The sequence below is a fragment of the Leuresthes tenuis genome, unplaced genomic scaffold (genome assembly GCF_036924035.1).
Source record: "Leuresthes tenuis unplaced genomic scaffold, fLeuTen1.0.hap1 SCAF_17, whole genome shotgun sequence".
Lineage (NCBI taxonomy): Eukaryota > Metazoa > Chordata > Actinopteri > Atheriniformes > Atherinopsidae > Leuresthes > Leuresthes tenuis.
In genome coordinates this window covers 4583199-4592957 of record NW_027325371.1, presented here as the reverse complement: position 1 = coordinate 4592957, position 9759 = coordinate 4583199, and the positions used below count along the sequence as shown (strand labels likewise).

The 9759-nt window shown below is 40.2% G+C and overlaps 2 protein-coding genes across 3 annotated transcripts; both read right to left on the bottom strand.

The window, feature by feature from the left end:
• Positions 1-548: 548 nt before the first annotated feature.
• Positions 549-5736, bottom strand: sco1 (synthesis of cytochrome C oxidase 1). Its single transcript, XM_072369114.1, has 7 exons — positions 5407-5736; positions 4964-5083; positions 3914-4004; positions 3615-3812; positions 3425-3517; positions 1435-1550; positions 549-1352 (listed from the first exon to the last, which is right to left on the bottom strand). The coding sequence occupies exons 1-7, from the start codon at positions 5557-5559 to the stop codon at positions 1224-1226; spliced, it is 900 nt and encodes a 299-aa protein (XP_072225215.1). The 5' UTR covers positions 5560-5736; the 3' UTR covers positions 549-1223.
• A 120-nt stretch (positions 5737-5856) lies between these two features.
• On the bottom strand, positions 5857-8769 carry tmem220 (transmembrane protein 220). 2 transcript variants are annotated; one of them, XM_072369116.1, is made up of 7 exons: positions 8645-8769; positions 8309-8452; positions 8194-8223; positions 8038-8098; positions 7670-7793; positions 6340-6399; positions 5857-6234 (listed from the first exon to the last, which is right to left on the bottom strand). In XM_072369116.1, exons 2-7 carry the CDS (start codon positions 8414-8416, stop codon positions 6102-6104), a joined length of 516 nt encoding a protein of 171 aa, XP_072225217.1. In that variant the 5' UTR covers positions 8417-8452; positions 8645-8769; the 3' UTR covers positions 5857-6101. The 2 variants fall into 2 exon arrangements, with proteins under 2 accessions (XP_072225217.1, XP_072225216.1); XM_072369115.1 differs by lacking the exon at positions 8645-8769 and having other exon boundaries at positions 8309-8564.
• Positions 8770-9759: the final 990 nt, after the last annotated feature.

Here is a 9759-nt window from a genome sequence, read left to right as displayed (position 1 = left end):
TGGAAAATACTAAAAACTAATTCCAAGATGTTGTATGAACGCGTCAGTATCTGATCTATTCTCTGGTGCCAGTTTCCTGTGGATTTCGACATTTTTAAAGTGACTTCAGCTCAACATGTAGGAGGTGAATGTGTTTTTTCTCATAGAGGAGAGACTGAGCTCTGAGCTTTCACTCTGAGGCTGGCAGCCTGAACTTTTTAGCTGCAAGTTTTTAGAGTTTTTAGAGTTTAAAGCAGTGATCAAACAAACTCCTCCAAGTAAAATCCCTGTTTAAGGCCCAGTTACTGTTCACTTTGGTGTCCTGGTTTTAATTACGTTGTTTTGTTTTAGAGTCACGCTTTCAGACTTATCCCAGCCGAGCTTTTTTAAAAAAAATAAAAATAAGACAGAAAAATGTCTTTTAAAGGTTTTAAAAAGCGTGTGTGCATGCTTTCACCGTAGACTTTCCTTATTTTCAAGACAAACGATCAAAGATTAGCTTTTAAATTTCTGATAAACTAAAGGACAACTCCGTATTTTTATCAAACGCTGTATAGTAATAGTTTTTATTACACGTTCAAAGTTACTTTGGGGGTGAGACATAAAGAGAAACCTCAAGTTTTGAGAACATTTCTTAAAAACTTTGGTTAGAAGGTTAAGCCACGACCATCTCTAACTAATATCATCAGCTCCTGTGGTGCCCTTATGATCCTAGCACTGGGAGTCTCATCAGTAGCTTCCCAGAATGCATTCTGTTGTAAACAGGAAACGCCTTTTCAGTTTGTTTCACCTCCTTGTGTCGTTGTTCTGCCACCTGGGATGCAAGCAGCAAAACGAGATATTATTTGGATCGGTTTAGTGCGATGTGTGCTACAGCCGTTATGTTGCAGCCTTCCGCTGTACCTTACGGCTTCTGGCAGAAGAGCACGAACCACGATTGTGAAAACCTTAAATACTTTTAATCCAGATTAAAACGAGTTAATGTGTCAGATGCTGAGAGGAAGTTTTCCTGAGCAGGTTTCCGGGTCACAGGCAGAAGCTCGAAGGAGACGTCGAGGCACAGAAGAGCCTGATATGGTGGCATCAGACCGCAGCACATCACTGACAGGAATGTCACTGCACACAGCAGCACTTTATATGATAGTGTATACAAAATAAATAAAGGCCCAGATTAGACATGATTGGTGAACAGAAACGCCTGAGAACAGACTGTCGGTCCATGGTGGGCTTTAAAGGACTGCTGTTCACTTCTTGTACTTCCTCATGTGTGCTGCTATTGAGGTGGTGATCTCCGTGCTTTTTTTGTTCTGTCCAAAATACTCCACAAACTCTCCGTCGGGTCCAACGAGGTACATGATGATGGTGTGATCAACCTACAGACAACAGGAGGTGGAGCTGAGACAGAATCCTGCATTTACTCCAACACAATATGAACCAGAGCAGGTTGTAACTCACGATGTAGTCGTTGTCTTCGTCCTTTGGCCCCTGACTGTAGTAAACTCTGTAGGCTCTGGAAATCTCATCAACCTGAGCCGTTGTACCCGTCAGACCAATCAGCTTCGGGGAAAACTCTGAAAGATTCAACCAGACGAAAACCATCTTCATCCAGAGGGCAAAAAAAACAAAACATCTCATCTATGTGTTGAGTTTCTCTCCTTTATGACCTGAGAGCAAAGAAAATATTCTGTAGGGATAATCTCAGGATCTCTTTTCTTTTGGTTTGGTTCATTTCTTCTAAAACTAGCTTCCCCCGCTACAGGGTACAGCTACAGATACACTAATCTCACGATACGATACGATACACGGCATTCAGCCAACGATTCGATTTAATACACATCATTTTCTGAAAGATTTTAAAGTGATTTGACACGATTCGTCGCTGATTGGACTGCTGGTCTGACCTTTGAACCGGAAGGACAACACCGCCAGACAAATGGAGACAAACAAACATGTCACAAACGTGTCTTCAGTGTACTCAGACTCATGTTTATGTTGTGAATATTACATCATCAACCTGCTTGTTTTACTTGCCAAATACCATAAACACTAATCCAAATTCTCTAATCACAAACCATCTTTTTTCATTTTTGAGAAGGAGCTAAAACAATATATTAAAACAATCCTACATTCTATAAACAGAGAAGCCATCAAAACCACTGAGCTATGCACTTTATATAACATTTTTATTAACTAATTTATCACTGTTTTGTATAATGTGACCCCCCCCCCCCGGCATTTTTTTGTATTATGTTAATGTTCTGTGTTTTCACTAATTGTAACATCTGACTTTTCAATAAAGTTTGCTTAAAATAAATAAATAAATAACTGATACTCTCGGCTGAAAAATCAATACTTTATCGGGAAACAAAATATTGATATTTATCGCAGTATCGATAAAATCGCTCAGCCCTACTACAGGGTGACTGACATTTTACTGGCTTCAGTCAAAGATCTGGACCAGAGGTTGTAAAAGTACTCAGAAAAGTGTTGATTTAAGAATAACTGAATAACTCAGAAAGGTACTTTAAGTATAAAGTAAACATTAAAGAGTCATTTCCACCAGCTGTTCCACTGCAAGGCTGACGGATCCCATCTTCTTATCATTTAAAGAATCCTTTCACCCTGTGTTTGGTTACTGTATGTGTATGTCCTGTGTGTCAGTAAGTCCTGTAACTATTATAGATATTTCTTCGCAGCACCAGTAGAAAGCAGCTCTTTGGACGGCGGACTGTTGAACTCACAGCTGTTGATGTTCAGTTAAAGTTATATAGTTGGTGGAGTTGTCTGTATGGAAGTTAGAGTTGTTAATGTGTGATGCTCATTTATCAAAGTGATTCAAATGTAAATGAAGCTATGATCCTTCAGCTGTGTGACAAGGCTGATTTTACTACATATCTGATTTTTCTGACTCCTGATCAAGTCAGACAAAAACAAACGGGACAACAGTCATTTTTCATAATTTGCTAAAAACTAAGTGCTGTTTGTCATATGTAGCACATGTAGTGCTGCTAACTTCACTGTGGCTGAAATGAGTCTCCTCCTGAGGGACAAAAAGCCATCAAAGATGCTAAATAAAGTGTAGCTAAGAAACATTATCCCTTCAAATAAATAAACAGAAAAGTAACAGTGAAGAATTGTGTGAAAATTCAACTAAATAAGTAGAAAATTGCGTCTGAGCAAATGTTAATCTTGTAATGTTCGTCTTTTGAAGGTTGCACTTTAAACACAGGCTCACTCCTGCACTTTTCTCCCTCAGAACAAGATATTCTGATCAGACTCAGGGTTGCAGGGGGACTGGAGCCTATCCCAGCTGTCATTGGTCGCCAGTCCATCACAGCGCCACACAGAGACAGACGAGACACAGAACCTCACTCTAAAGGACAATTTGGAGCCAACAATTAACCTGGCATTGGGAGGAAACAATCTAATCAGCTGGTTTCTGTACCTTTGACATATGCAGCCATGGCCTCTGGAGTGTCTCTGTCAGGATCGATGGTGATGAGGACAGGCGTCAGGTCTGGAAGAGACTTGATTTTGTCTGCCGAGAAACAAACACAAGACAGTTTTTTATTCAAATTAAACTTAAATCGCTTTAAATTCTCGATGTGAAGTTATGGCAAAAGCTGGCTTATCACCGATTTCATCAACCACTTCAATCATTTTCTCGATTTCGTCCGGGCAGATGTCGGGGCAGTGGGTGAAGCCGAAGTAGATGAGGATCCACTGGCCGAAGAAGTCCTCGCTTTTGGTGGGTTTGTTGTTGTGATCAACGAGCGAAAAGGGACCGCCGAGCGCCGGCTTCCCAATCGACTTGTTCCTCTCTTTTTCCAGCACTGGGGATGATGACACAAGCCGCAAAAGCTACATTAAAAGGTCATTATACAACCAGCGATTTTCCTCCACGTCCCAGCACCCCAGCCGGTAAAATACTTACATTCTTCCTTTTCTTTCTTGAAATATTTCATCCCTCCCAGCAAAGCACCGCCCATAGCAAACGTTATTGCTAAAGATTTCCACGTGACGGGCTTTAAAGAGGGACAGTTAAGAAACAAAGATCACTCAGACACAATCGTAGGTTCACTTCAAGACAACTTCTGAAATGTTGCATCTCAACAGGTGTATTTATGTGTTTAATGATGACACCTTCTGCTTCTTCTCAGCCCCTGGATCCATGCAGGGTACAGTTTCCTCTCAATATGCGCTCAGGAGGAGTGCACATCCTCAGATATTAACAATACACGTATGTAGGATGCAACAGAGACAGTGTGGGGGAAAATATGACTGGATTTAGAGGCTTTAAATACCACGGCAACATTAATCAAATACTATCCTGCTTTATTTTCCCCATGTTCACTGTTAGCCAGTGTGCAGCTTAAAACAATAACTGATACAAAGCAACTATGCACTGTTATAATTGCTTTACGTGCAAATAATGTCCTTAAGTCTTAAAGCTGAGCTAAACGTCATGATTAAGGTGCTGAAATATTCATTTTCTGCATTAACTGATCTTAATGAGGTCAGACGGGAGGTTGTTTTTATTTTTTAAATGGTCACCGAGTCTTTCCTCTCAATACACAAAAATACCCTCAAATCAGCATGTGAACTTTGTTGTAGGTATTAGTGGAGTTTTTTTGCAATTTTCCCCATTTCCTTTGACCTTTTCTTATTCACGTCTTCCAAATGCAAATCAAAGATGGAAATGGAAACCCAGCTATTGTACCTGGCTGCTGGTTAGGTGTATTTTCTCTCTATAAACTAGGTCACATGTCCCAATCATATTGATGATGAATTACCTTTAAATGATAACTTTACACTCCTTCCAGTTCATGCTAAACAACACAAATATAAACCTCGACTGTTGGTGGTTCAAGAGACTTTGCTCAAATGGATTTACAATGTTCATAGGTGCCAGTATTTTTGGTTTTTAGTTTAACGAAGAAAACAAATCAAACATAAGCAAATGTTACAAAACACACAGACTCACTCCAGACTTCTTGGGCTTATCTCCTGATGGCGGAGGTGGAGGCATTGAGGAAAATGCTCTCGAGTGGTGTTGACTCAGCCATTGTGTGGCTCTGCAGGTGTGCAACTGGCTCACATTCAGCTGTTAGTGACCGAGCACAGGGAAAAAATTAACACAAAAATTATTTTTATACTTACAAGTAAACTATTAACTTGGTGTTATGCCACTCAAACTGCAAGGTAGGCATATCAACCTACAAGGCTGTATGAAATGATAAAATATTCTTCTTCTTAATTAAATATAACGCGGAATACTTCAGTAGTATCTATAGATAATGATAAACTCACAATAGTGGTTACATGACGGTTTGAATACAGACCAAACCGAAGAGGACTCTAATTTGCCAAATTTCTAAATGGAATTTGGTGCTGCTACTATCTCATCAGCTACTAGCTTTGACCTACCAGGTAGCAGTGAACTCTCCGTGGTGACAGCGTGTGTTTCAGTCCAGTCTCTCTCTGGGTAAAACTGTGTGATAGTCTGACGGCCTGGTTCCGCAGTACTTTACCGTTCAACAACCGGCAGCCTAAGCCGTGACATAAAACACTCAGGGCCATGTTTGTTTGGACCTTGACAGCACCGCTGCATTAACTAGGAAGCGGTTGCAGGTTTCATAAAACGAGAAAAGTGAGGGGAACGGCAACGGACAAATTACTGTTCTCCGGTCAGTTATTCTAAACCGTGACAGTTTAAGGTGACCCTGTTGAAATTTAACCCGCGGATCTGAGATCGGTTATCAAGCGAAATTATTCAACAAGGACATTACGTCACAAAGTTCTTCTTCTATTGTCCTTTAGATGATGTGCTCTCTGTCGCCATCTAGAGGGGAGATAGTTACTACAGAGACAAAAACGAAGCGTTTATGAATCTTTGTTTGTTTATTAAATTTTAGATTATTTACACTTTGTTTTTCATTTGGCTTTAGATTTACTGTCCAAAGTTAAACTGTTAATACTGATGTTACACTTTGTACAAATCTTTCATGGATTTCTATAAAAGATATATCAAAAGCAGCATTCTTTGGTTCGGGAATTATCCGTGAAAAAACAAAATACAAAAGGAATGTTTCATTAGGCATAAGAGGCCAGAGATGGACGTTTTAAATAGCAGTTTTACAGTGTGAAGGCCAGTTTGATCGCAGCTCTTTGTTGATGTAATAGTAAAGCCAGGCCACAAAGGGGAACACTGTGATGGCAACAGCTGTGGAGACTCGCAGCATCCCAACAGGAGCTCTGATCAAAAACAGGTGTAAAGGAAATATCAAAAGTATCTTCTATTATATCAGCAAGCAACACAAATAAATAAGAAGTGATAGTAAATGTTGAAATGGTAGTTACCTTCCAGAGTGGCGACAAAGCAGAAGCCAAACAGCCGTCAACATGAGACCAGAAAATTCTCTAAAAAGGGAAAATATTTAAATCTTCCTTAAATTCAAGAAGTAGCTGCAGCAAGACAACAGTAACATAATTCATTATACTCATCCTAATTATCCACGATTAAAGAGGAATTTAAGTTAAAATATAATCCGAGTTCACAGAAATATGGAAAATAAAGCAGCAAAACAGTCAAGGCTTAAGAATCAATCTATATACACAGACTGTAAAAACCCCAGACTCATTTTTATTTAGAAGAGATTTACTTTTAAACAGGATGAAGGGTAGGAACCATGGAATTTATCTTAATTCATTCCATTACATCTGATCCCCTCAGAAGAGAGGACTTTGTTTCTAAAAGGGCTCTTGGGAGGATTCATCCCTCCATAAGACCTGTTGCCACTGATTTTCAGTCCACTTCTTGTGTCATTTGGCATAGCTCAGCCCTTTCTCCCTGTTTCCCTTCCTTAAGAATGGCTTCTTGACAGCCACCCTTCCATGGAGACCATTTCTGATGAGGCTTGGGCCAACAGTAGATGGATCAGCTGAAGGTCCAGATGCATCTCTCAGGTCCTGTCAGGTCACAGCTGGATTTTTTCCTCTTTCTTAAGGACATCACTTTCAGATCCTGTTCTTCTGCTGTAGATAGTTTTTTAGGCCTGACACTTCTTCTTTTGTCCTCCACTTGTCCAGTTTCCTCAAATGTTTTCAGGACACACTGCACACCATGCTGAGATATGCCAAGTTTTCAGCTAATAGCTCTTTGGGAATCACCTTGTTGCTGCAGAAATCCTATTTTCTGTCTGTCAAACTGTGTTATCTTTGCTGTTTTTCATAGATGACGTGTCTTTGTGACAGGCTGCTAGTAACAAAGTGCCTAAAGATACCATTTAAAATTGGTTCTTTGCCAAGTTGTCTGTTATGTGAAGACACAACACTGGTTCATCCCTCGAGTTAGGAGCTTTTTAAAGTTTGAAAGACTCATTGGTCAAAGTTAAGTGGCTTAAGAAACAAACACATTCCTCCTAAAATGGTCAGGTACAAGAACTGGACTGAAAATGAGTGAAAAAGCAGCCAATATCCACAGAAAATCTTCAAAACTATTCCTCACGACCAATTTAAGAAATTACAAATAAAGTCTGTCTGCTTGCAAGCAAAATATGAAGAAATGAGGGGAGAATCAGGACTTTACAAAGTCCAAACTATGACCTTTTCTTTCACTGCCCAAATATGATGAGTGAAGCAAGCAAATCTGCAGAAATCAAGTGATTAATCCTCATTAGATGTAGCGTACCTGCCCTCCTCCTGCTGGAAGATGTGTGTGATGCTCTCTTTGTAGAGTTTCCATCCTAACATGGATATAACTGCAGTGGAGATCATGACGTGGAGATCAGCAACACGCCTCCAGGGCAGCGTTTCTGCAACACAAAACGGCCAGAGGTGGAGGTTCTGCTCAGCTCTGCCCTCAGCTGTACTGTCACCATTAGTGTCACTAGATGGCGCAATAATGCGCTGGTGCAGAGTTCAGCAGCTTGTTCAAAGGTTTTAAAAAACAGGAAAGAGCTCCGTCAGTCAGCAAGTTACTGTGTTCATAGTGCCTTCACAAAAGATGAGAAATGCTTCTGTTACAGTTATATACACACTGCGAACGTCTCAGCCTACCTGTCACATGAGGTTTAAAGCCAATTAATGCACACAGAACTGCAGGAACACCATAACCCACCTGGAATATTAACATAGTGTCAACCACAATGCACCCAGATTCTCAAAAGAGGAGGAAAAAAAGAGATAAAGACAACAAAATGGATATAATCTCACCATCCATAATCCTGCGTCTGGATCATTGATCTACAGTAGGAGACATTGATCCCAATTTAAAGAAGTGCAAAACAAACACTTCAAGACATGACAGGAAAAAGAATCAAACACTCACCTGCACGTATGAAGCAAGAGCAAAGAACAGAGACATTAAGACGTTGCAGCTTTGCCAGACAACATGAAGCCACGGCTTCGGGCTCTTCTCGTCACAAACTTCTCCCATTTTTGTTTGGGAGCTTTTTCACGTCCCCGCCCGGGCCTACGGGACGCACAGGCATATGTTAGGAAGCGCACAATTCCTCACCTGCCACTCTGCTATAACTGTGAGGGTTCACTCGATGTAAGTTTCCTCAGCCGAAAAATGCTGTGACACGTTTGGAAATGACCGGTAAATTAGTCATTTAAAGCAACTCTGGAGTCACGCGTCAGGTGTTCATTTGAAGTTGCTTACCTGTCGACAGGTACACGGTGTCTTTAGTACTATAAAATCTGAAAGCGGGGTTTCCCGGTGCGGAGAGAGCCCGTGTAGGTCTACATAAATAAAATGTGACAGAGTAAACCTCATCTTTTCCTGCCCTGCAGGTGTTGGTAAACAAAACGAGCACACATTCCCAGAAACTGCAGAGCGAAGGCTGGGATATGACTTCCGATACATGTTTTCAAAATTAAATACAAATAACTGTTTTTTTTTTTAAAGGTTTTTCATAAAATCCTTTTTTTTTTTACTCAGAAAAGAAAGATTATGGTGGGGTTTTTTTTTTTTTTTACTGTGTTAGACAGAGCAAAACACAACCAAACAACCAAATAAGCGAGCTGGGATCACAATGCCATGAGATTATTTTTCACTTTCACTCTGAAAGGTCGAGGACCAAAATACATCAGTGACCTCCTGACCCACTATGAACCTTCCAGACCCCTCAGGTCATCTGGATCTGTTTTTTTATCAGTTCCCAGAGTCAGAACCAGACATGGAGAAGCTGCATTCAGCTTCTATGCTTCGCATGTCTGGAACAAACTCCCAGAAAGCCTCAGATCAGCTGAAACACTCAGTTTTAAGACCTCTATTTTCAGCTGCATTTGAATAAAGCTCCAAGTAAGCTTGAGTTTCAAAACGGAATCATATTTTAACTACTGATTTTATCTTTCATATATATCATTTTATTACATTTTTATTCAATCTATTCTTTATTGTTCTGATTTTATCTCTTGTTATAATTTCTTTCTTTTGTTTGAATTTTAAATCATGCTTTTTATTTCTTCTGCTTTAATGTCTCTGAAAAGCACTTTGAATCACCTTGTCGTTGAATTGTGCTCTACAAATAAACTTGCCTTACAGTAATGTCATACAGAGCTGCTCTCTTTGAAACCATGAGAAACCTCTTTGAAACCATGAGAAACCTCTTTGAAACCATGAGAAACCTCCATCGCAACCACAACCAGGAAAGGCTGGGGTTGGGAGGGCAGGAAAGAGGGGGAAACAAGCACCACAATGCCAGGCTAGGGATACCAGGTGAGAAAGAGAAACACAAGTTAAGGACAACAACAATGTCATATGTACATGGAGAG